Genomic DNA, 27,878 nt, shown 5'->3' with positions numbered 1-27,878 from the left:
TGTCTTTACCACTTGGTGGTCCCCATGTGTGATTTGAATGACACAGAAATGTTAGTCAAAGAATTAATTTGGATTTCAATTCACTGTACAGCTTTTTCGTCTTGTATAAGAAAAAGCAAAATCGATTTTGCTTCATAAAGAGCCTATATATACTGGTACACATGCACATGTATGGTTCTGTATGAATTTATTCAAATTTTTGAAAAGGCTATCTGTCTTAACTATTTGATTTAATTTAGAGATCCGCTGTAATTTACTGTGGATTAAAATTTGATATGATCAAACAAAATACCTTTTCCTGAAATTCCTTAATTTTCAGACATTAAAATCAGAATTCGGGGGATTTATAACTGTTATGAAATTAAAGAAATCCTATTTGATATTGTATTTAGTGTTCAATACTCAATTTTAAAAGTAATTAGAAACCACACTTCCTTAATTATGATAAAAGGAATTAATTGCATCAACAAAAAATATATTTTCCAAATAATCTGAACTCTGAAGGTAATCAAGTTATGTAAAATTTTGAGTGATCTGCTTATAAAGCATTAATTATCATATTCCTAAATACATTAATATGTAGAATAAGAAAATAGGACAAATTTCTTGAAGTTGCTTTGTTTTTCATCATTATTACACATGCTATTATTCTGAGGTAAACTATATTGTTATTCCACAACAGAGAGTAAACTGTTCTGAGTTCAACTAATTAATAATCTTTTTTTTTTAATCAGGTTTTTACTGCAATGTTTGGAGGACCTTGACACATCTCTGCGGAAATTGAATTCCAGATTATTTGTTCTACGGGGCCAACCCACAGACTTATTCCCAAAGATATTTAAGGTACAGTATCCTAGCTGTTGTTTTTATAGATACTGTTGTTGATGCTGCTATTCTCATAAATATGTTGCTGTATTGTCTATAATTCTATGTTCTAGTGTTATTGCTACTGCTGTTGTTATTGCTACTGGTTGCTATTTTTCATGTTGCTTCTGCAGGGAGTGTTATACATCTACTGTTGTTGCTGCTGCTATTGTTGTGTCAGTCTATTTTGTTGCCGTTGCTTTAGTTCTTGATGCTGCTGCTATTGTTGTATTTGTCTTTATCGTTGTTTATGCATCTATTTGTTGCTGTTGTTTTTATAATTTCTTTGTTTGCTGTCAACTTTTTTCATTGCTTGGATATTGTTCCTGCTATTATGTATTTTTGTGTTGTTGCTAATTGATGTTTGCTGTTGTTTTATTAGTATTGCTGCACATTGATATATTTTAATTGTTGCTGCTTTAATTCTTGCTCTTGTCAACCGTTCTTGTTGTCATATCTTTTTCTAGTTGTTGCAATATTGATAATTGCTTCTGGTTGTTTTATTGTCAGTTGTTTTGTCTTCAGTTGATGTTGCTGCTGCTATGATTTTTGTTGTTGCTGTTGTCAGTTTTTATGTGTGTGTTGCTGTTTATTGTTGGTGTTGTCATTTTCAGAAGTTGTTGCCAACTTGTTGGTGTTTATTGTTGTTGCTGTTGTCAATTTTTTCTGTGTTGCTTGTTTATTGTTGCTGCTGTTATCAATATTTGTTAGTGTTGCTGTGTTCATTGTTGCTGTTTTTCAATTATTATTGGCGTTGCCTTATTCATTTTCATCGTTGCTTTCAATTATTGTTAGTGTTACTATGTTCTTTGCTGTTTTGTTGGTAAGGTAGATGTTGATCACTACAGTGCTATATAATCTCACAAATGTCTCAATATTGGAATATACTGTAGATTCCTATTTAAACGCGAGGAATTAAAATCTGCTTAAAACCGCAAGAGGTGCATCTTGCAAATTTAAAAATTCTCGCTTTGCTTTCTTCGACATATGTAAACTTTATGAAACTATTATAAAAATTTGGCATTCGCGATTTTATGTACTCGCGATTTGATAAAAAACGGCTGAATCGCGGAATTAAGTACTTGCGTAGTGTAAGGAATCTACAGTAACTGCTTAACTTTTGTGGGAAGCAGGAAACGTGGGAAACTTGTGCTTATTACCTGATACTACGATATATAATTATATTACCACTCATGTATATTTCAGAATGGTTTCTAAATATTTATTACCATTTGATACAAAGCACAGTTAGGAGCCTTCATCTCTAATAGTAATTGATGAGTTCTATGATAAAGAATCATTCTTCAATCTTTACTGAATCGATTTACAAGGTTAAAGTGATTCATGGTTACATAAGTTAATTAGATGACCAAGTTGACATCTTTTTATCATTGTTTACTGTTGTATTACATACATGGTTAATGAGATGCGTGTTCTGGAAAATACTAGCTGATGCAATAACTTGATTAGTAGGCAATATGTTAAATGATATGTTGACATCACTGGCATATTGTTTACCTTACCAGTATGTTAATCTAGGCTTTAAATGAGATAAATGTTAATTACTTATTAGCTTCTTTAACATAATTTGTTGACATCTCTTAAAATTGTTTACTCTTGTATTACGTTCAAGGTTAATGAGATGTCTATTCTAAAAATTACAAATTGTTGTATTCATAGTTACGTAAAGGTGTTTTAAATTAGTTATATAAGGTAACTTACTGTCGTCATTTAAATGTAGTCTAGAAATTACAGATTCATTGTATATGTGCAATTTGAAGAAATCTGTTGACACCATTGCATACAGTCAATGATTACTGTTGTATTGCCCTCAAGGTAAAAAAAAAATTGCTAGATTCAAAAGTAACTTGATTTGAAAATAGGCTTTTGACATCAATGTATTTCAAAGTTTTACAACTACCGTAGTTCATCTAATTACAACTACCGTAGTTCATCTAATTACAACTACCGTAGTGCATCAAAACCTGTCATTGACTGTTTACAGAAACTGAAAATTTGACAGTTAGAATTTTGCATTATACATGCAAAGAAAAAAATTCAAGACATTGGTAGCGGGAAAAAAGTATTTGTGTCAAAATGACATGTTTACTCTGTTTATAGTTAATACCTGTTGAAACCAGTCATTATAAGTACAAGTTTGACATGTCTAGTTTTGAATAAAAAAAACTTCTTCCTGTAGGGAATGTATAATTAATGAGATTTTTTCTCATAAAACAACGACAACAACTTTACCTGTCTGGGACGAATGTACTAGATATGTTAATTATGCTTTCACGTGTATGACCTCTTCCATTGAACAGGAGTGGAACATCACAACCCTGTCATTCGAGGAAGATCCGGAGCCGTTTGGCAAGGAGCGGGATGGAGCCATTCAGATGTTGGCGAAGGAGGCGGGGGTGGAGGTCATCGTCAAGACTTCCCACACGCTCTACGACCTTCAAAAGTGCGTCTCTTTTGTTTTACACTGGGGGTTTCCTGGCTTATTTTTCGGTCTATTTCCAATTAAAAAATCATTGATATTTTCCCAGTTTAAGATTTTTGTCTTAAGGTGCCTCACTACACCTTGAAATAATTTCTCAAATCAGCAGAAAATTGCTTGATTTTGATAGAAAGCATGATGGATAAGAAGTATATATATCAAATAGGCGAAAAAATGTGCAATTTTAGATAAAAAATGGTATTTTAAAAAATTTCATTCAGTAAACATAAACAAAAGCCCCAGCTGGATTCGAACTCATAACCTGCGGTTCACAAGCCAGATACTTTAACCACTGAGCTATGACGATATACATCTGAATCGATTGGTACAAACAGTTTAACAAAACATTTAAATCGCCATCTTGTGACGTAGTGTCTTAAAATGTATAAGTCTGGGTGTAGTGAAGTACCTTAATCAAGTGTCCATAATATTTTTTTTTGAAGGTTCACTTCATATTTAGTAATTTCATTTGCATGTTTTGGTGATAATTGAAATGCAACATAACTTTTTTCTTCACTTTTGTTTATTGTTGAGCATAAATAATAAAACAGTTACTACATACATTTCTTTCTGAAGTGTTTCCAATTTGAACAGTTTATGTATCAGTGTATAATTCTACTAAGCATAGAACATGTTACAAAATACTAGGAAAATCCCTGTAACAAATCAAGCCTTCGTTAACATTTCATTTAATATTCAATAGTGGCTAAATGTGTCTATGTTGTTTAACACTCTAAGCCTTTGTTAGCTTCTCATTGATTAATCTAAATGCTCCCGGGTCGTATTTACGCATTATTGGTAGCAGAGTTTGTCTATATTGCTTTAATACATTAGCCTTTTATTTTAAATTTATTTATCATTTTATTAAGCACTGTTGATAGCAATGTGTATAAATTTGTTTTAGATGAGATTTTTTCATGATCTTTATAAATCAGTCCATTTTAGGGGATGAAAACTAATTTTGTGAATATAAATGTAAGGAATTCATTTTGAGCCTGGAGTAACATTCAAAAGCACACATTGAAATTCATAGTATTTGGCACATTCAGCAGTACCAGTATTTTTACCATCCAAGAATGTCATCATGCAACCACATGATTTTTCCTAGAAAATCCTTACTTGAATTTGAATCATGTAGGTCAAATGAATTAAATTATGATCACATATCAGTTTAAAGAATTAGATTCTTATGCTTTTTGGGGCATCTTTAACATTAAATGGCAATAAAACCCATTAACCTTGGTAAAGAAAAACGAGAAATTGACACACTTTAAATTCTTTTATATGATCTTTAACCCTCATTGTAATACACAATAATGTACAGGGATTTGCAAGCACGGTTCATCAGCATCGGTACACGTAAATCTGAAGTAATTCTTTAAGTGGATTGAATGTCAACTGTTTATTATTTTCTCTGTTCAGAATAATCGCTATGAATGGAGGCTCACCTCCCCTGACTTACAAACGCTTTCAGTCAGTCCTCGCCAAAATGGAGGCTCCTAGCGAACCAGAGGAAACCATCAACAGCGAATTCCTGGTGAAAACGAAAACACCGATCGCAGAGGACCACGACGACAAATACGGGGTACCCACGTTAGAGGAATTAGGTGGGAACATTTTTTTTTTTAAATGGCATTATCGTTCAGCTCTGTAGTCAAATGAAATTGAAGTCTGGTTTTTTACGAATAAAGATTTTAGTTTAACTCAAAAACCCTTCAAATTAAAAAAGGTTAAAAGTTGTACTTTATATCATGGAATGGCTATTGACAACATTTGATTTCATGACTTCTTATTCTGATAACATCAGTGTCTTTTTTGTGAAAAAAGTGACAAAAAGACTATGTACTATAACTACTATTTTTTGCTTTAATATAATTCTCATGATACATTGTATCAATGTCTTCTTCAATTATAATATTGTATTTTGTATTGATGATCGAGTAAAGGAACTTCTTATGAGCTCTATTTGATTTTAACATAAATGAAGCAAATTTTGAAGTTGAAAAAGTATATTCAGGCATATTTAATGGTGAATCTTGGTTTTTTCCCCCACAGGGTTTGATACAGAAGGTTTGGGTCCGGCAGTGTTTCATGGCGGGGAGGCCGAGGCTTTAACCAGACTAGAGAGACACCTGGAACGAAAGGTAATGGCAACAGACTTCATTCAGATCTTGATAGAATTACATAATTATAGAGGGTAAACCTCCCTGATGTTAGTAATTAAATAAAAATCATTGGGAAAAACTGCTTTACTTTGAAGATGTCATCATTCGCATGATGAAGAATTTCAGTGTCGTTTTTATCCTCATGATTTTGCTTAACATCTAATGAATCATTATATAGGATTTGCACTTTCTCTTTGAATTCCTCCAATAATTAAAACAAACAGCAACTAGATATATAATACCTGAAGTGTGTTTTTAAGTACAGTATGAAGAACTTAGATCTTTCTGACATACTCTAAAGTTGCATCTGGCTGAGTGCAAATAAACCTGTTCTAAAACCACTCTGGTCAGAATAAATGAAATGAAAACACTTGCCTTGTTGCCTGTCTATACTTTCGGTACTTTGATTTTCACCAGGCCTGGGTAGCCAGTTTTGAGCGACCCAAGATGTCCCAGCAGTCCTTGTTTCCCAGTCAAAATGTCCTCAGTCCCTACCTTAGATTCGGTTGTCTGTCTGCTCGCCTGTTCTACTGGAAGCTGAGAGAATTATACAGAAAGGTATATGCTTTATTCATGCACTCAAAACACAGGAAAATCAATTCGTAGATTTTAGTTTTGCAAATTTTTGACCTTGAAGTTTGTGAAATACCCAGCAAACTGTGAAATTTATTGGTTTTTTTCGTCAGTATGCAGAATTGCCAACTGTTCAAATTATATTAATTGTTTGATGGCTTCTGGTAGTTAATAAACTGTGATCTTGACGGTTTTGTCTGTGGTGTCAAAACTGTCAGTCTTCACTCACAGCAGGGGGAAAGATAGAAATCTTTTTCAAAGTGTGGTCCACAAAGAATTACTTCATTGTGATCCAGGACCAGAAAGGAAAATTATTTTGTGTTAGATGCTTAAACATTTTAATAGGCTTGTAATAAACAAGTTAAAGATTAGAGAAAAGATTTTATTTTCTAGTTTGTTGGAATTATTTCTTTTAAATCCAACGTGTGACCTTTACAACAGAGGGAAGATAGTAAATAAAAGTGCTCTTTTATATCCTCAGGTAAAAAAGCGAAAAGACCCTCCATTGTCCCTGCATGGTCAGCTGTTATGGAGGGAATTCTTCTACACGGTGGCCACAAACAACCCAAATTTTGACCGAATGAAAGATAACCCTCTCTGTGTGCAGATACCTTGGGACAAGAACCCTGAAGCTTTGGCGAAATGGGCAGAGGTAAATATATAGGGGAAGTATGAGATAAATGTTCACAAATCTCTTAATATGGACTTATTAATTTGTTAGACTATATTTCTTTTGAAAACAAGTCTTTGGCGGTAATGGTGAAAGATTTGGGGGTGGTTGGGAGTAGTTAGTTCACTTCCAAGAGGTTATTATAAAGTCTAGCATGTATTGTAAATGATTGTTGGGACATACATGTAGATTTGATGGTATGTGATAGCAATCTTAATCTTTCCTTGGCAGGGTAAGACTGGGTTCCCGTGGATTGATGCTATCATGATGCAGCTGAGACAGACCGGATGGATTCATAACTTGGCCCGTCACTCAGTGGCCTGCTTTCTGACCCGCGGTGACCTCTGGATCTCATGGGAAGAAGGAATGAAGGTAAAATGGCATAATCATTGTACATAGATTATGAAGGAATTCGGTTGTTGGAACTAGCATGTGTTCTGCCAGGGACAGTCAAATGTCAAATAACTTTTCTAGTTATTTTGAGTTTGTAATGATATGGTAAAATGAATTGTATGTTTTGGTCAAAAAGGGGGCAATTTTGCTCATGTGGGGAACAAAGCCCTGAGGCCTGTTTAATAGAGAGAGTGATCTCAAACATTCATGTTCTAGGGATAGGGTCATAGGGATTTCTAGCAAGTGCTTGCAAGCACTCACTCTGCTGAACAGGCCCATGATATCAAGGTTTGGTGTTTGTTCCCATCACTGACTATGTGTGTTGTGTTGGCAGGTGTTTGAGGAGCTATTACTGGACGCGGACTGGAGTGTCAATGCAGGCATGTGGATGTGGCTGTCCTGTAGCTCCTTCTTCCAGCAGTTCTTCCACTGCTACTGTCCCGTCGGCTTTGGTAAAAGGGCCGACCCCACGGGCGACTTTATCAGGTACTTTATACATGTATCTTAGCTGTGGTCACTTCGTGGTCTGCTGGTAAACTGTATTTCAAAACTTCACTATAATTTTTGTCAAAGATTTTAGTGTGTCAATGAAAGCTTGGCATGACTATGCATTTTATACATCTCAGGTTCTGAGTATTTCAATTTGAAGTCAGTGTGGTTTTCTTATCATTATAAACAAGCAAGCAGCGCATTTTATTGAAAAAGACATACACTTTGTACATGAGAATTCCTCAATGACCAAAATTACATTATGATATCAAATATTGATCAGTTTTTCTCTGCAGAACAAATAAGAATGATCTTGAAACGGTATTTGAAAAATAATTAATGGTATGTTAGAATCTTAAATGGATCAATTTATTTTGTAGAACATATTTGCCAGTACTTAAAGGCTACCCAGCCAAGTACATCTATGAGCCATGGACAGCCCCAGAAAGTGTCCAGCGTGCGGCCAAGTGTATCATCGGCAAAGACTACCCAGTGCCCATGGTGAACCATGCGGAGGTCAGCAAACTGAACACGGGGCGCATGAAGCAGGTGTACCAACAGCTGGCTGTGTACGCCTCCATAGGTAATTGTCTGACTGTAGACCGTCAAACAGATTCAAGATATGTGTTGATTTTGGAAACTATTTACCTATTAATTACATGGTAGTGACCTGAGCTATCTATCCAACAGTTCCAAGTTGGAAACTACAAGGGTTTTATCAATTTTTATTTACTCATTAATTACCAATTTATTTGTGGATTTTATTAGGTTTTGAAGTTGATCAACAAAAATATATCTTTATTTGAAATGCAATTTTAATAACACACTGTATTGGCAGGATCGTTGGCAATTAATTTACATAACTTTGAAAATGTACTTTTTACTTAAATCCACAGTACTGATATCCACATAAATATAATGATTATGAATATTGATAAAACCACATTATTTATGTCACATACTTGGTTACAGGGTTGAAAACCTGAAATTATCAGTCTGTATGTTGACAAAATCTTGATGTTATCTTTCTGTCTTTGTAGCATCTGTTCCTAAGCAAATCCACTCAGAAGAACCTTACAGCAAGCACGAAAAAGGTAATTTAATGTGTTGGTTGTCAAGAATAAAATGTTAACTTTGATCTAAGGAAAAAAGGTTTTATTCAAATACTTATTCATTTAAGCTATGGCTCAAGCAACAATGTTTTAGTTAAAGTATAAAGTTAGGCATTTTAAAAAAAAATTGGACATGTATAGTATATATTCGGTTGGTACTTAATAAAATCTAGTAAAACAAATACATTAATCCTGTTAGTTAGTAGTTACTAGCATAGCCAGTCGTAGGTTGTTATGGAAATCCCATAATACTTTGTGGTTTTATTTCAGCAATGCATTCTGGGAACCATCCATCACGGGTAGCCATGTTGGAAAACACTGACCGTGGAAACCACAGCCAGATGTCAGCATAGGAAGAGGAAGGGCAACAGCAACAGTTCCTGGCGGCATAGCGAGAGGAGCCGGTGATTGGAGACTTCGAACATTGAACGCATTGATGTGTTGTAGAAACTTCTACTTTTCTAAGGAGTCCACAAACAAGAAGTTGATATATTTGTTGTAGAAACTTCTACTGTCGTTAGGAGCCCACCAAAATAAGGGGATGAGCATTATTGATGTGTCAGAAACTTCAACTGTTGAGGGAGACTTCTCAAAATGACACTACTGTGCAAGTTACTGAATGGTAAATATTTCATCAGCCTTGGTGCAAATGTTATTGATCACGTGGGATATAGTGTCATGGACTCTCCTTTTGAGAGAGTGGAAATTGCGATATCTGATCATGATGATATATCGTAAATGTAGATTGTGCTGAAATTTGAAGTGGATCGGACATTTTATAATGAAAGGTTAACTCCATCATTATTAGTGAGTTGAGTGGAATAATTCTTGGAATTGACATGTTTCCAGGAAATTTTGAAGATTTTAGTTGAATGACAGAATCTTCAAATTTGGAGAGAAAAAACATTAAAGTGCAATACTTTTGCATGTCTCTACATATTTTGACTGTTTTATTGAAGACATTTGTTTCATACAGTTTTTAAAAAAATACAAACAAACAAAAACAAGCATCTGCGTGGTAATTGACCAACACAAAGTGTTTGTAAATAACAATGTACACATACCTGTTAACCTTTCAAAGCTGCTATGTGGGAGAATCTCCCCCTTACCAACTTGGCTAAGGGGGAGATTTTGTGTAAACGATGTTTTTTCACGTGAAATGCAAATATATATTAAAAATACTGTTAGATACCTTATTTTACCATTTAATTAATGCATTTGCAATCATATTAAATTTTATTATTTCTTTGACTACCAGTGTGCAATTACAACTTGTGTTGTGTTTAGAAAACTATTAATTTGTTCGCATGGTACAATACAAGAAGTCAATAGTGCCACTTTTTATATTAAGTCTTATTGTTGAGTATTGAACCATCACTGACATCTAGGGTAAACACAGAAAATTTATTTTGCGTATTTTGAATATGCAGTGAAATCCAGTTAAGAAAATACCAGTAAATAATGTTCATTAAAATTATTTTTTGCCTTATATATAGGAAAGATTTTTAATTCACAAAACAACATGCATTTCTCCAGTATTATTTAAAAATGATCTCAGTTGTAATGTCTATAGCATCCCTGTAATTCATAGTACCGGTACTATTAACTTTAAAAACTCTTGTGAAATGCTTTTACACTTTTTCCTCGAGCTTCACTTTTATCGGTAGCTTGTATAAACACTCAGTGTTCCAAACTCACTTTGATTTTTACCGACCGTGCTGGCCAGACAGAATTAGTCACGACTTACTGCACGTGGCTTGGGTGCTTCACCTGTGCACCTGTTAAGTGACACCACTGGCTGTGTATTGTTTTCTTTGGTGTTACAGAGTAAAATCAAGATGTTTTAAGCTTTCACTTATTTTTTTATAAGGCCTATGCATAACTAAATACGTAACTGATTTAAGTCAAAACCGGAAGTAATCGTAAAAAGTAAACTGGACTATAACATGTCATACTATGATCACGGTAGACAGTACTTGGATGGATTTTGATATTCAAGCTACACAGCAGCTTTTTTAGCTCAAAATCGGAGAAAAACCCGCAGTCGTTGTTGAAATTTGCATGAAAAGATTCAGAATTGGGAGGGGGGGGGGTACTATGGGGAAGACAAATACCATTGCGGGAGAAATTTGTCTCCCGCGCGGGAGATAGGTTGGATGCGGGAGATCTTAGATTTTTAGGCCGTTTTGCGGGAGTCTCCCGCGCAATGCGGGAGGGTTAACAGGTATGTGTACAGAACATTATCAAACTGTTGATATTTGTTTTAGGTATTGTTTCTTCCTATCCATGCACCTTTACTGAAACGAAATCTGAATTTTTTATATGTTTTACGGTGCAGCGATTGGTGCGAGCGCAGCATTAATTGAATGAAAAACACAATCAGTTAGTAGAGCAAACATCACTCAACAATTTCCATCAAAGTTACAATGCTCCAAAAATTGCAAAGAAAATAGCTTTAAACAAGAATTTGCAACCAAGTGTTTAGAATCAGAAGAATGTTTTATTTATCTTCAGTTAAATGCATGACATTCTTGAAATACATTTTTACATGTTCTCGCAAGAAATTTGGTAGCCATATGCCATCTACATGGAATTGTGGGTAGAAATTTGGTAACAGATTTTTCAGTATGTCAAAGGGAGCAGTACCCTGTTTAAATTTTCTCTTCACCCAAGCATTGTCAATAGAGCTAGCAGTGCTTGCCGGCGAGCTGCGCTTGCATTATCTCAGAAAACACATGCTGTATTTTCATACCAGGGGGGAAGAAACAAATTGTCAGTAACACAAGTTTTTGCAAGTTATTTGAACATATTACATCTACCATTCCAAGTGCTCTTCAAACATATTGAAATAAATGTACTCTCTTGGGTGTCTCATAAAAATAAATTTCCAATAGATAAAACCCAGAACTGTTTCAAATGTCTTCAAATCCAAGTAGGATCTCATTTATTTGCTTGTTAGTACATGTACTTTTATTTTCCCATCCATAATTTCACACTGTGTAAGAAGAGCATTGACATATTACCAGTACATACTGTGTAAATGTATTATTCCTTTTTATCTTTAAAATATGATCAATCAATTATTGTTAAAACTTTTTTTTCTAAGAGAACTATAGTTGATATTGTTGGGGGAAAATTAGTTTTATTTTACAGTAAAATCATCATCAATTTCAAGTGAACAAATTAATTTGGAAAAAAATTTGGAAACCGCTTTTTCTTGATTAAGGCTCTCCGACTCTCAGCCTTAAAATATTTTATTCATCGTAAAAATGATACTAGTATTCATCCTTCAAACTTTATAAAGAAAGTGGAAAAAAAAAAGAAATTTATTAATGGTGGTTTCACTTTCAGTTTTGGGGATAAAAAGCATGAATGAAATTTGTTTTTTAAGTATGGGACTTTTTCAAACATTTTTACAATCAATTTCATTCTATAATATGGCAGCTAAAGCTATTTACGAATATTAATGGAAATCTAAATCAAAGGACAAAACAGTTACCAGTTCCTAAAGTGTTTTATCATCTTAGTTCCAAGAAATACAAAACATAAAATGTTTAATGTCCTATTTACATGTGTATCAATTTGAAAATAGCATTGAAATGAAATTGAGATAAGATCTAGTGCAAATGTCAAGGTCATGAAAGCTCAAATGCTGTGAATCTTTAAATAATTTAAACTCTTTTCTATTTTGTCACAATATACTAGTAGTTTGGTGTTTTTACCTTGATTAAATGTCAAGGGCATGTTTATTTCATGAGTGGTAAAGTACGTTGAACAAACAAGAAAGTTAAGGGGCTGGATGATTAACTTAAATTAACCATCGATCAGATCTCCCAAAAAATTTCCGATATAATTTCAATGTTTAGCAATGAACTATTATTTAGTAAAGAAAAAAGATATTCCTTCTTTTCAATTTGGTTATGTTTCCTATATTTTCCTATAGAGCTCTCCTTATAAAGGAGATCAAATCAGCCTTAAAGTGGACACGATCATTGAGCCCTCTTAAGTGTGCCTAAGCTGTCTCTTTGTTATTGGCTGAAATTAAGTAAGGGTGGAATTATTTAATTGTACTAAAAACCAGTTATTTGTTTCACAAAATTGACATGCTTTTGATGATATAAACAATTTTCATGATAAAAAAAAATAGAAAATGTCTAAATTTTCACGAAACCAATGGATGAGAATTCATCATATAACTACATGTACCATGGTATAAGTTTATATTTATGATGGTTCTGTACATGTTTTGGTGCTTACTGTGAAATCATGTTGCATATATGTAACCAGTTTTAAAGTTTCACCAGCTTAATTTTTATGAAATGTATTAACCTTTCATGAGAGCTAGATTTTTTAAAAAACACAACAACAACGAAGACACAAAATATTTTTTCATTTTAAGTAATATGTACAAATTTTTAACTCTGTTCCAAAACCTTGATCATTATGAAGGGTACTGTAAAATATGTGAGAATTGATTTTATCATGTTTGTTCTTTTTCGTCATGCTCATACTTGGGAGCCAGAGCATTACCTTTATGGGGGTTGCTCAAGATGAAATAATTTATGATAATGCTGCAATCTCTCTCGTTGGTTATCAGTTCATTTAATGAAAATAAATAGAATCTTCTTTATTGGCAAGTTATGTAACTATTAAATTCAAATGAACTTTGAGATAATTTTATCCGATTGTTTTTTCTTTATGAATAAAAGGGTGAAATTTAAAAAAAAAAATTATTATCTTTAATATAATATTTATGATATTCATCTATATGGTGATTTTTAACATCTTTAGGAATTACGCTAAAGTTAATTTTTACTTGGCAATGCATGTACATATTGTACGTATATTTTGATTCTGGGAATTTCTGAGAAACATTTGGAGACTATTTCAATGAGTGAAGTTAATTGATAAGACTAGTTAGGTCTCTACTTATACTTATTATACTTACTTTATTATCCATCTAATTCCTAATCCGGCTTTTTTCTGTTTTCGTTGTTACATGTACGCATGTCTAACATGGTTGTTTGTAGGGAACTTCAAAAGGAAAGTTTTCAACTTTGTTTAATGTAATATATTTTGTTCAATATTATTTGTTGTTAATGTTATGTATGTTTTATAAGAAATAAAACAAATCTTCTTTAAAAAGAAACTGTGGGTTATGAAATACATATATCTATTACTTGTAATCGATGTTGTTGGTAATTGAAGTTTTAATTATCTATATGGTTACATCAACCTCAAATTCTACAATCGGAACATTGCCCGGCCTTTTCCGTCAAGTCGTCGACTTGACGGAAAAGGTCGGGCGATGTTCCGATTGCAAATTTTAATGGCTCAGTTTCAGTACTTACATTAAGCGTCTGCCATGAGAAATACTGGTTTTGGATTTTAATTGACAGAGGTCCCGTATTAGAATAAAAAAACAACAAAAATCAACCTTTGCAATACTGAGAATATTGTAAAAATACAGTCTTAAAAACTTCATTATCTCGAACTAGACGGGACGATTTAAAAACTTCGAGATATCCGAATATTCGAGATATCAAGGGACATTACCAGGGTCAAACACTCATACAAAGTAAGGAAGAAAAATTGCTATTTTATTATGTATTTGACCATGTAGACAAAATGAGGCGTAAAATCAGATAAACTAATAAAAATAAAATTTTATAATTCTATTTCGCAACCAATACATGCGCGACTGTGAAAAATTATGTCACGACTTTTACTAGCCCTAATATGTATACAGGTTTTTTTTTCTTTCGCAGTTATCAGCCGACAATCCCTGCACAAAATATGTTTGTTAATTAGTATAATTATGCTAGATTCCTCATGCAGGATGTTGTTTATTCAACAGATAACACTAACTGTTATTTATGTATACTGGATCATAATTGTTTTTACGTCACACTTTTTTTCATGCACATTCATGCACACCACACTGAGTATTTTCTGGTCTTTGATGATTTTAACTGGGAGTTGGTGCCTCGGAACAAAATAGATAATGACAAACTTGTGTTTGACCAAGTTTTAGAGTAGATAGTCCTTACATAGACTCTGGTTGCGAAAAGAAAAACATACATGAACGTATTACATGCTGCAGTTCCAAATGATAAATATACTGTATACAGGGTTATTTTTGCCGCGCGTTATTTTAGCCAGTCTTCACTTGCAAACGGTTTCATTTCGTCTTGAATTTTTGTATTTAGAGAACTGTAAGACATTTATATTCGCCTATTCATAAATTCGCCCGATCACAAGGAGGGCGTAAACTAATCAGGGACGAATATTTCCCTGTATACAATAATTCATATGTATATTATACTTACTATGTACATGTATTATACTCATTTTTAACAAATACCCCCGATTACTGTGGTTTCATTAATATTCAAGGGTATAAATTTTCGTGGATAAAGTGAAAATCACAGTTTCAAGGATACGTAAATTCGTGGCCAATGACACTTTCAATTAAATATGGTAATAGAAATTGCGTTTCAATGAACATTTAATTTCATGGATCAACTTAATAACGGAATCCATGAAAATTGGTTTTCAACGAATATTGATGAAACCACAGTATGTGATTACACCAACATTGGAATATCACCTCATAATACTAAAAAAATGATTCCTTCTTCCTCATTAGATATCATTGAATGTTGCGAATCCCAGGCCTTGGTCTATTTCTTAACTTTCTTCAGCACATAATTTTTGTATGCATGTTCGGTGATTAATCGGCCTTTCGGAATACCAACTTGAACTACAGGACCTTCTCTATTAAAAAGAATTCGTAAATATAATACTTTCTTTGTACTTTGGCATCGTTTTGCTATAACAGGGCACATCTTGTTATCAATTCCGCTGAGGTTCAAAATAATGTATCAATGTTTCATCACCTCTAACAATTTTCGATAAACGCCGTTCAATTTTTGTCGATTTTAAGTATTTTTCTACACATTTCAACCCGCAATCTTTTTTTGTTTTAGTTTTTCTGTTAATAGATGAGGTATCCATCTTGCACTAACCTTTCGTATGCCAAGGTGTTTCGTTAAAATTGTTAACACTGCCCCACGAAATAGAAATCGTCAAGGAATTTAAATATTTAGGAGTTATATTTTCAAGAACAGGCTCTTTCTACAGTACTAGGAAATATGTAGTGACGAGAGTTATCAGAGCTATGTACGCAATAATTAAAAAGTCAAGAGAATTAAATCTATCGATTGATTGTCAACTTGATATGTTCGATAAAATGGTTGTTCCAATTTTACTGTATGGTTCTAAATTGTGGGGTTTTGAAAATTTATGTATCATTGAAAAATTGCATCTTAAAGTTTGTAAACTTGTACTAAGTCTTAAGACGTCCACACCAAATTTTATGATCTACGATAAATTTGCTAGATATCCATTGTGTGTGAAAGTAAAAATTAGAATGTTGAATTTTTGGATAAGATTGTTGAAAGGTAAAGAATCAAAATTGTCATATATATTGTATAATTTTTTACATAGCCTAACACAAATCAACAATTATATTTTCAAATGGGTTGAATGTATACAGAATATTTTACATGAATGTGGTCTAAGCTATGTCTGGTTGACGCATTATGTAGAAAATGAAAAATGGATTTTAAATGTTGTTAAGCAAACTTTGATTGACCAATTTCAACAAAAATGGGTCTCTGATTGTAACGCATCTAGTAAAGGATTGATCTATAACTTGTTTACCAATAACATTTTTGTACCTAGAAATTACATAAACTCTGGTGCTTATATGAATAACATTACTACATTAGTTAGATTTAGAACAAGCAACTATAAACTGTCAATTGAGACAGGCAGATGGAACAATATACCTAGAAATCAACGATTTTGTAATTTATGTAAAAATAACATTGGCGACGAATATCACTATATTATGATATGACCGGAATTGAAAGAATATAGAAAACCTTATTTACCATCAATGTATTTTAGACGACCAAATGCTTTCAAATTTTTTGAATTATTTTCATGTAACAAATTAGCTGTTATTAATAACTTGTAACTTTATCAATATTATCAATATTATTAATAAGAGAGTCAACTCTCCAGGTTGATGTGTACAGTACATACACTCTTGCTTTTTGTATAATATTGTATGTATTGTATATTTTCTCTATGTTGTTTTATACAATATGAGAATAAATAAAATGATGAAAAATGATGAAATGCCTACAAAATTTGCTATTTGTTAAATGGTTAATCGACCATCATTAGTAATTATATAGGCTATTTTTGCAAGTTTTGCATACGTTGAAGCCTTACATGTACGAGGTGCTCCAGGACGTTGCCACCCTAAAAGTCTGTTTGGCCATTTTTGAATTTGCTGACCCACTTGTTAACTTGTCTCAATGACATACACTTGTTTCCATACACACCACACAGTTCTTTTAAATTTCTTTCGAGTCTTTACCTAGTCTGACACATGCTTTTCTGTAGCCTCTAAATTTCAGCCTTATTGGATGATGACTTACCAGTCATATTTTCATAGTGTTTCGAGTAGGGGTTATATATCAGCTTCTCAAAGGAGTATTCGATGATAAAACGTGGTCAGATACATAAAGTCAGACGACATGTTCCTCAATTTTAAATAACATTTTCCAGGAATTTGTTAATGGTTTACTACTACTCTGACAAGCTTTCTAGCAAAAAAATTAGGATACCTTTCCAGGCATTTCTTCAAAATACTAAAGAATGCAATTTCCTATATAATCTTCTTGAAAATATACTTGAATTGCTGGTATAAAAATAAATAATACAGCATAGCGAAATTCACTATATTTGGCCGGGCTTTGAACTCACAACCTCTAGAATCTATACTCCTGGCAGAGAGCGGCCACGACTCTAACTACTCGACCATCTATGCATGCATTCATATATAAGTAAATTTTAATCATTTTAAATAGCATTATAAAAATAAAAATTCTTTATATTGTAACTCTTTATTACAAGGAGATAAAAAAAAAATCCTCGCGGAACGTGTCGTCTGACCATGAATAGAATATTAACCAAATCATGCGTGATAAGGGAATAAAGGGTCAATTGAACCCTGTATCTTGTATAACCTGATTAGTTACATTATTATTGAACGCTGTTAATTGACATCTCTGTAGCAAAAACAGTTATACTTCTTTGTCAAATTTGTAGATGGTCATGGTATCGTATAGTTCAATGAATTTAGGTAAAAATAAGTTTTTCAGATAAAAACTGAAACGAAAAGTTAAACGCATGACATGTATATCCGATTTTCCTATGACATGTATGTCCGATTGATATGTCAAGCACTATTCATTCTGCAGAGCTTTTCTTAAATAAAAATGAAGCGTATAATCTAAATGGTGTGTCAAGCTTTCGAAAGAATATGTCGACTACTCAACATTTAGTATGTCGAGCAATCGAGATAGATCAATCACAGAAGTGAGATGTATCATGCCGACCGCTTTTGATGGTAAGTCCAATCCTCAAAATAGTATGTCGTCTACACAAGGTTTCATCCGATAACTCACTGGAGGTTTTTAAAATATTTCAACCACATTAGATAATACCGGTATGTCGAGCACTCGAAAAAAATATGATGATTATGCTGGGTCGAGGTCTCGAGATTATTATGACAACCTACCAAGATTGATGTGCCTTGCAAAGGAATTGAAAATTCGAGCACTTGGAATGTCCGATGATCACTCGACATAAAAAGTCGAGCTTTTGAGATAGTGTATAGTGATGAATTACATGCATGTATACTCAATTTATTTTTGTGCCTTCTCGAGACACCTGCACGTTTAACCCCCCCCCCCTTCCCCCTCTCTCTCTCTCTCTCTGGTCAATAGATAACAACATGCATTTCTACTACTTAATCATCTTGTAGAGGGACAGGGCGGCCGTTTCCTGACCCTGTTTGACCCGTACTGACCATGTCATATCTCTGTTGTACTAATTTCACACTGACATTATGTTACAGGCTACAGTTAAGAATCTTTAACCCTAACGAAGATCTATAATTTTAAACATCCGTACTTTGCACAGGCACCTAACCTTAGAAATACAACTTTACAAGTTAAGATAACTTTCTGTACTATTGATACAGTACACAGTACAAAGAGTCATCTTATTAAACATATTTTAACTTATTTTACTTGATTGATTTTTTTCAGTCATTAGGCTCAAATTTTAAAAAGTATTTCGCTGTACTTACAATTAGGCCTTCCTGCTTATTTGTTTAATTAATTACAAAGATCTCCCAAGAAATAAACTGCACTAATTGGCATCTTTAACCTATGATAAAATTTAAGTTTAACGAAAAGGTTGTTTAATATAAGGTAGTCCAGTCTCCAAAGTCTAAATGAAAAACGGATGATTTATATTCCGAGTAGAATTGATTCCAAAACATATAATAATTATATGCTTTTCAAATAGTGTAACAATATTATCATGTTTAAAAGTGTATGAATACAAAAACTGATTAATTCTTTCATTGATTTCTTTTCTTTCATAAAAAAAAGCTTCTGGTTTTTGTTCCATTATGCCAGTTGTTGAATTTTTGATCACCGCTGTACAAAATGAAAGGCAATATCACATACTAGTACATCATGATGTGTACAGAAAATCATAGGCCGCCCCCTGTAATATTTCACAGATGTTGGAGGTCGAATTTGTCCCTTTCGAATTCGGTTATTTCCTGGTTTGTAAGTCTTTTGCAAAATCGACCTTGATACGCTGAAGTAGCTCCGGATTGGTGAAAACATCAATGGCGGTCATTGCTAGGGCCTTCCCTTGAGACAAGGTAAAGGGCTGGGCCGCTGGGTCACCTGTAAAAAGATGTTATGACTGATTAAAAAGAACAACGAAATGACTGGCCCTTAAAGAATCCTTAATTATGCGATTCATAAGAAGCCGAAATAGATATAAAAGTATCAAAGACGTTATTTTTTTTTTTTTTGGTGTTGTTGGTTCATGAGATAATAAGTTTAATAATGGTTACGGGTTTTGCAAAGAAAAAAAATAACATAGTTTTGAAAAAGAAAAAAAAACATACAATTTTGACTCTTAATAAAGATACGAATTTTCACAGCAATGAAAAATAAATAAAAGGGATTTGATGCCCGTCCATCCAATTTTTTTAGCTACAAATTTGCAGCTGCCATTTTGGCGTAAACTATTGCAAATTGCTTCGAACAATGGAGTCTGGACTTTCAGAGCCATATAAGTAGACCATGGAATTCAGCAGTATAGTGTAAATGTCTAGATAGTTCACATGTACATGGTTATATAGGGACTAACAAATGTTGTTGATTTCCATAAGCCAAAGACGACATGAATGGCTAACAAAAACTTTACTATTGGCAAGCTTACTTAGTATATCAAACTTCTCTTTGACACAAACAAATTATACCTGTCGCTGTGTTGAATTCTCGTGTGTGGTTGAAAGCATCACTTCCTATGTAATACATTGGATGTATGCTTGGGACTACATAAGATACATTCCCCATGTCCGTGGATCCGCCGGCCGGAAATTCCGATGTCGTAAGAGTCCCATAATGTCCGAATGTTTTGATATTTTCTTCATAAGTCTTCAGAAGGGACTTATTATGAATAACATCCAGATAAGGTCGTACTTCAAACTTAACTTCCACCTATTAAAGGAAATGATTTAAAATAATATTTCCCGGTATTTGTTATCATTAACTTAAGTTTAAAAATCAAATTGATGACGTACGTACAGTGCAGCCGGTTGCCTTGGCAGCACTATGGAAACAGTTTATGACTTTCTCCGTTAGAACGTCTAATTCCTTTTTGATTGGTGCTCGGATGTAATATTCTAACTCTGCCTCTTCCGGAATGATGTTGGGCTTAACCCCGCCCTTTGAAATTATTCCTAAAATAAAATTCATACATTGAGATCAATAACGTATAGTGTGGAATATTTTTTGGTTAATACTTCTTTCTATTGTTCATTTGATGCCATAACAGCCTTCAAGTACTTGCCATGAACCCGCCATGTTGGTTTCATTTGTTGACGCAGATTTGACACGGATTGATATGCGGTCACTGCAGCGTCAAGAGCGTTGACGCCTTCCCATGGAAACGCCGCAGCGTGTGATGCTCTTCCTTTGTAAGTGACCCTTACACTATTTCAAAAAGAATACAAGCACTAAGAATGCATAATAAAGATTTAAAAAATAACCCATTTTCACACGATGTGTAAACTTGATGCTCTCTCTATACTTGCGTATTAATTGCGTTAAAGCCGACGTTTAGTGCGTCAATTGGTGCCGGATGTGACATCATAGCTACGTCAACATCGTCAAAAACTCCCTCCTCCAACAAGATAATTTTGCCACCACCACCTTCTTCTCCTGGCGTACCAATCACGGATAACTGCAAAGATCATGATCAAGTTATTTTCAAAAAACATTTTACTATTTATATTTACGATTAACGTCTTTTGATTGAGGCTGGGATAATGTACCTCCTACTCAATGGCCATTAAACAAAATTATCCTTGTTAATTTCTTTCTTAACAATGTACACTTTAATTTTTAAAAAGTCGCATAAGTAAAAACCAATTACAATATCTACTTGTATACTATTTAACACATGACCCGGGGTAAAAGGGGTATTCTCTTGGACAAACTGACCCACTTACATGTATCGTTATATTCATAGTTTTACCTCAGTTAATTTTGGTTAGAAATGTTTGGTTTTTCTTTCTTTTTATTTAAAAATAATTTTTGTTTTGTTGCGTTGGTTTATATAACCGCATTTTTTAACATAACAATTTGCTAGAGATTTGCTAGAGAATTGAGCCAATAGACCACCCCCCCCCCCCCCAAAAAAAAAATATTCTGCGGAGGACGATGACGCCAACACCTATATATGAAGTAATGTACATGTGCTAACCTTTCCAAGTGGTTTTCCGGCCTTTTCAAAAGCCGCCTTAATACCGATTCCCGCTGCCACTCCGACTTCTGCTATAAGATTATGTCCACAGGCATGTCCAATTTCCGGAAGTGCGTCATACTCGCATAGAACAGCCACGTGAGGACCGGAAGAGTGGTCCCCGAGAACGGCCCGGAAAGCTGTCTCATTTTTGTACTTCCGATCCACGGGAAATCCTCTGTCCTCTAAAAACTTTGTTAAATAATCATGGCTGTAAACCTCGTTGAAGTTTAGTTCAGGGTGGTCCCAGATCTCCTTGCTCAAGAGACTCAAATCTTCGGCCTGTTTATCTATAGCACTACAAGCGACCTGTTTTAAATCCGCCATCTTTCCTGCCTTGAAACTTCTGAACTTTATTTCATTCCCCTATCTCTTTATGACATTTATATGGTTGTGTATATCTACTGGGTCATCTACATTTATAATTTATCGCTTGACTTGGTGAAAGTTAACTTCTATGCATGAACTTGTAACTATATATCAGCTATTAGGCTGTCGAAAGTTAATTCTACGTTTAACGTAATTTAACCCGCGTGCGTAGGTATAAGAGAAATTGTGTTTTAGAAAAAACATACAAACACCTATTTTGATTAGACTAAAATACTGCAATCTGTAGAAACTCGAAAAGGCATAAAGCATATTATTAACTATATAAATCAGATACTCAATGGGATTGTCAAAAAAGATCATTAATACAGGGGTAGCTGGTAGCTGTAATACTCACAGTATTATTATGAATAGATAATGTCCTTTCCGATATATTTTATTTGATCAAAAAGGACAATAAGAATCATTTGTTTGAAAATGTTGTTTGTTTAATTTTGTCGTCCTTCCTCATAGATTTGGTGTTTTTGAAGTGACATTAGACGTAGAATTAAGTTTGGGCGGCCTTAGATAGAATTAAATGGGCTATGATATGTACAGACATGATCTTGCATGCATAGGCAACCTTGATACGTGTAAAGGATATAGATAATCTCAGTGCAGTGTATAACATCACGTAGCAATAGAAATATGTCGACATGCAAGATAATTATGTCAACATGCAACATAACTATGTTGACATGCAAGAAAATTGTAATCAGACAAGAATTATACAAAATCTCAAAAAATCTCAAATATCGCCCATTTGTGACATCCAAGGTGCTAGATGCTACCTTTTTATGTCGACATGCAACTTATTTATGTTAACATGCAAGATAAATATGCTTACATGCAACTTATTTATGTCAACATGCAACTTATTTATGTCGAAATGCAACTTATTTATGTCAACATGCAACTTACTTATGTTGACATGCGAGATAAATATGTTGACATGCAACTTATTTATGTCAATATGCAGTTTACTTATGTTGACATGCGAGATAAATATGTTGACATGCAACTTAGTTATGTTTACATGCAAGATAAATGTGTTGACACGCAACTTATAAGTTATATGTCAACATAACTAAGTTGCATGTCCACATAAATATGTTGCATATCAACATATTCATCCTGCATGTTAACATAACTAAGTTGCAAGTCGACATAAAGAAGTTGCATGTTAACATAAATAAGTTGCATGTTAACATAAATAAGTTGCATGTTAACATCAATATACTAGGTAGCGTATCTAGCATCTTGGATGTCACATGTTGGCGATATTTGAGAGTTTTCATAACTCTTATTTGATTGCAGTTTTCTTGCATGTCAACATAGTTTTGTTGCATGTTGACATAACTATCTTGCATGTCGATATAATTAATAGAAATATAACTTACACACAAGGGGCAGAGATATGCCACCATAAATTTGCTTTACGTTGATTCTTGAAATGTTTGATAATTAATGGCTTACTATGGTGGCATATCTCTGCCTCTTATGTGCAAGTTATTTTTCTATCAAATATGTCGACATGCAAGATAAATATGTTGACATGCTAGATAGTTATGTCAACATGCAACATATCTATGTCAACATGCAAGAAAATTGCTTTCAAATAAAATTTTTATAAAATCTCAAAAAATCTAAAATCTCGTTCACATGTGACATGCAAGATGCTAGATGCTACTTATTTATGCTGACATGCAACTTATTTATGTTTACATGCGAGATGAATATGTTGACATGCAACTTATTTATGTTAACATGCAATTTCTTTATGTCGACATGCAACTTATTTATGCAGATGTGCAACTTAGTTATGTTAACATGAAAGATAAATATATTGACATGCAACGTATTTATGTCGACATGCAACTTAGTTATGTTGACATGCAACTTATAAGTTGCATGTCAACATATTTATCTCGCATGTGAACATAACTAAGTTGCATGTTGACATAAATAAGTAGCATGTGAACATAACTAAACTGCATGTCGACATAAATAAGTTGCATGTGAACATAACGAAGTTGCATGTTGACATAAATTAGTTGCATGACAGCATATTTATCTTGCATGTTTACGTAAATAAGTTGCATGTCGACATAAATAAGTTGCATTTCGCATCTTGGATGTCATATGTTGGCGATATTTGACACTTTTTAGTAATTCTCATTTGATTGCAATTATCTTGCATGTCGACATAGTTATGTTGCATGTTGACATAACCGTCTTGCATGTCAACATATTTATCTTGCATGTCAACATATTTGATAGAAAAATAACTTGTACAGAAGGGGCAGAGATATGCCACAATTAGCTTTACGTTGATTCTTGAAATGTTTGATAATTAATGGCTTACGGATTAATTTTGTCTAAATTTTAATTCATATAATTATTTACATTTGTTGTGTATTTCCCCCTATGTGTTTGCAATGGAAAGAAGATGGGTGAATAAGGCGTGTAATATATAAGCTGCCTATATGAGGATTAGATAAGATACTATAAAAATAAAATATGAACAACTCTCATAATTTCTTTCTAAATTATTGAAAACAATGTATAGTTACCACAACATCGATTTATAACCGGTAAATATTTGGAATAGGTTGATTAAAACCGGCATATGCGTGTCAAAACCTCCAAATTCTTTCATAGAGTGGGTCTGGGCTCCATATTTTTGTGATATTCTATATAAGGTTTAAAGGAAATCAAACCGATTCCAACCAACAAATACGTGGAGAGATGACCCACTGTTAAAATAAAAAATAAACATTTTGGAAAATGATCTCTTAACTGAGTGTTAATAAAGTATACTTTATAATAATGTAAACTTGTTTGGCAACCAAGTTCATTACTCCGTGAATCTTTTAACATTGTTGTTCATTACATGTACTTATATCTACGTTTGAAGAGAACCCCCCCCCCCCCCCCCCCCCCCCCCGCGTAAGGATTTTGAAATCTGGCTAAAAAGAGTTTACCTTTTTTCTTTTTGCTTGTCATGATTGATTTCGCATAAGTCTGTCCCCTCCCCTATAAAATAAAAACGATGTGCGTGCCTGAACATACACAACTTATTTCACCATACACTCTACAAAACTTCTAAGTGTTCACCATGATAAAACGAAGAATTTTGAATTTTGAAATAAAATGATGTGAAATTTTGAACATTTCTTAACTGATATATCTTTTTATCAATAGCACATATGAAATCAAACAACGCCGTTTGAAATGACTTACCCGTGACGAAACGACAAAACATTAAATTGTTATTTTTCTGCGCACGCTTAACATGATTGGCAATTTTTTTTGTGATTGATATTAGTATTTGGTAATGGTATACAAAGAAAACCACATAACGTGACCAGAATGTTAACTAAGAACACAGCCAGAGCCGCTGGAATATTTTTTGTCTGCATTGCGCGAGTAGGTAAAGGCAACTCCGAGTTAAATGACCGTCGATATTATATATATATATATATATATATATATATATATATATATATATATATATATATATATATATATATATATGATACAATTATTCGATCAGCAATTAGTTCATGTTTATTAGTTTTACTGCTAGAATCCTATTGTTAATCGCATAAAATAAATATTGTCATTTTTTATCGGAAACCCCCTCGACTTTATCAATTTCATTGAAAATACTACGTATTTTTTATTTACAGCAACGAAGCACGGGATTCTAGCAGCACTTTTCAAGTAGTTTAAGATCGAACACTTCGTTCCCATATAGGATTATAATTACGATGGTTTAATTCTAACATATGCCGTGTCCACAATGACGGTAAAATCGGGTACCTATTTTCCTTATACATGTATATCACATTCAGTTTTGAACATGATGTTTTCTGAAATAAATGTTAATATGGCGGTAAAGAAGTCGCTTTTCCCCTTAGTGTATATACGTCCTTTTACAACTTAATTCTTTGGAGATGATACATTGAATTTGAAAAATGTCATTGGTGTAAGAAATGCAAATTATATATATTTAAAAAAAAAAGAAATTTAAGAAGTGTGTCGATACTGAAATGTAGCCCTGCAGCTTGAACAGGATAAGGTTAAAAAATATTGTCAGGTTATTCATTAAAATAAATTAGCAGTTCTTGTTGTCAATTGTCTAACTGACCCATCCACATTTTTTCTAATCTATAAACCTTCCTACTGCATTTTAGGCATAAAATGTCACCAATTGCAACGCACACGTTCTTTGCAAAGAACAAATTGCATCTACTTTGCAATACTTCTCCCATGCTTGTACCATTTCCTATAGATGTTCTTTTTGGAAAGGCAAACGCAAAATCTTTACTGGGCATGATTTTATTTAAGTGGTACCTGTTTCGAGTAACACAACGTGGATGATGCTTGTCCTCAAACAAAGCGTGCTTACACTAAGGTATAGTTACGGTTAAGTGGTTTCATTTCAGTACATACTTTGTCATAAATGTCTTCAATTGGAAGAGCAAACGTGCATTATAGGAAGAAAATCGGAGTAAAATTAAAAAAACAACAACCCTGCATAAAAAAAAAATAAAAATGAAAAGTTGTTTATGCAGGCCAATAATTTAAAAAAAGAAAAATGATGCCCACAGATGGAATCGAACCAGGGCACAAAACACATCCTGTGTAACATAGCCAGCGGGTTTTTAAAAAAGAAAAAATCTTTTATTACATAGTCAGCGGATTAATCTACTCCGCTATCCAGAATTAACTCATGTTGATATAAATACAGACCACTAGTGTGATACAAATCAATTTCCGAAATTTTAATATTTAAGAAATTTTTAGGGGTAGGTCGGTCCTGAGGGATATCAAGGCCAAAAGCCATGCAGAAATATACCATTTAACTGAGAGAATGCTGTTTTAGCCAACTTTGAAGAATAATAATAAAATTGCAAGAGCAATATGATAGGTTCAAAATTGTTTTGCATGATCTTTACTTACACAGAATATAGAATCTAACTCTTTAAACACTGATTTCTCGCTAATGCAGATTATGTATTTTCCCTGAAATATTGCTACCCCCCATATCCCGCATGAATCACCAAACAAGCATTTTATTGTTAAAAATTTGTGTTATGCCCCAGCGGGTAATACGTACATACATGTAGATTGGGTTAACGTTCTCTACCCATATCGGAGTCTGAGTGTGTAACGAACGACAACTCTCTCTCTCTCTCTCTCAACTGACTGAAACGTTAGAGATATTGAAATTTTTAACATGCAAATACGGTACATGACACTAAACGACAAACGATTAATTGTAGTTGGAAAAAAATAATTTTTTATTTTCTGTAAGACCATCTTTCTATTACAAAATATGGGTTTCTACAATCTTTTAACTATCATAAAAAGCATTAAACAATTCACTTCTCGGAAAACTGTATTTTACAAAAAAAAAAGGTTAGTGTTATCTTCTATTCACTTCTATAAAAAATAGTGGGGGCTGTCAAGAGCATTACATCTAAACAGATCTTTATTTAAAAAATACAATTTTATCTTAATCTTGTATATATGAATGATGTTCCAATAGTGCTACCCTTAATAAAAAATAGAATTATGATGGTGTTCTATTTTCTATTCAATATTTTTTTTCTATTTTATTTTTGTTAACTTTATTGCGCAGGTTTTCTTTTTAAATACTTGTTGAACAAATATTATATATTATATAATACACTCTTTTTTCATGCGGTTACATTTACACGAACGTATATTATAGAATTTTAAATGTATAAACTGATAAATAT

General features: G+C 33.3%; 2 protein-coding genes across 2 annotated transcripts in view; one reads left to right on the top strand and one right to left on the bottom strand.

Annotated features, from left to right (window-relative positions):
* The window catches only part of LOC128183290 (cleavage stimulation factor subunit 3-like), a 36,721-nt gene extending 27,018 nt beyond the window's left edge, over positions 1-9,703 (top strand). Inside the window, exons 22-32 of the mRNA XM_052852241.1 lie at positions 735-843; positions 3,186-3,328; positions 4,787-4,971; positions 5,420-5,508; positions 5,947-6,087; positions 6,584-6,754; positions 7,004-7,144; positions 7,500-7,651; positions 8,035-8,237; positions 8,695-8,748; positions 9,037-9,703. Of these exons, the coding sequence (XP_052708201.1) occupies positions 735-843; positions 3,186-3,328; positions 4,787-4,971; positions 5,420-5,508; positions 5,947-6,087; positions 6,584-6,754; positions 7,004-7,144; positions 7,500-7,651; positions 8,035-8,237; positions 8,695-8,748; positions 9,037-9,119 (1,471 nt within the window). The 3' untranslated portion in view covers positions 9,120-9,703. The remainder of the gene's footprint in view (positions 1-734; positions 844-3,185; positions 3,329-4,786; positions 4,972-5,419; positions 5,509-5,946; positions 6,088-6,583; positions 6,755-7,003; positions 7,145-7,499; positions 7,652-8,034; positions 8,238-8,694; positions 8,749-9,036) is intronic.
* Positions 9,704-19,183: 9,480 nt separating this feature from the next.
* On the bottom strand, positions 19,184-22,332 carry LOC128184371 (peptidase M20 domain-containing protein 2-like). The gene is made up of 6 exons (XM_052853814.1): positions 21,703-22,332; positions 21,032-21,180; positions 20,788-20,930; positions 20,523-20,677; positions 20,195-20,435; positions 19,184-19,610 (listed from the first exon to the last, which is right to left on the bottom strand). The coding sequence occupies exons 1-6, from the start codon at positions 22,066-22,068 to the stop codon at positions 19,474-19,476; spliced, it is 1,191 nt and encodes a 396-aa protein (XP_052709774.1). The 5' UTR covers positions 22,069-22,332; the 3' UTR covers positions 19,184-19,473.
* Positions 22,333-27,878: the final 5,546 nt, after the last annotated feature.

The sequence above is a fragment of the Crassostrea angulata genome, chromosome 5, assembly GCF_025612915.1.
Source record: "Crassostrea angulata isolate pt1a10 chromosome 5, ASM2561291v2, whole genome shotgun sequence".
Taxonomy (NCBI): Eukaryota; Metazoa; Mollusca; class Bivalvia; order Ostreida; family Ostreidae; genus Magallana; species Magallana angulata.
Note: the sequence above shows the minus strand (reverse complement) of the source record. Positions and strands in the feature narration are given on the sequence as shown.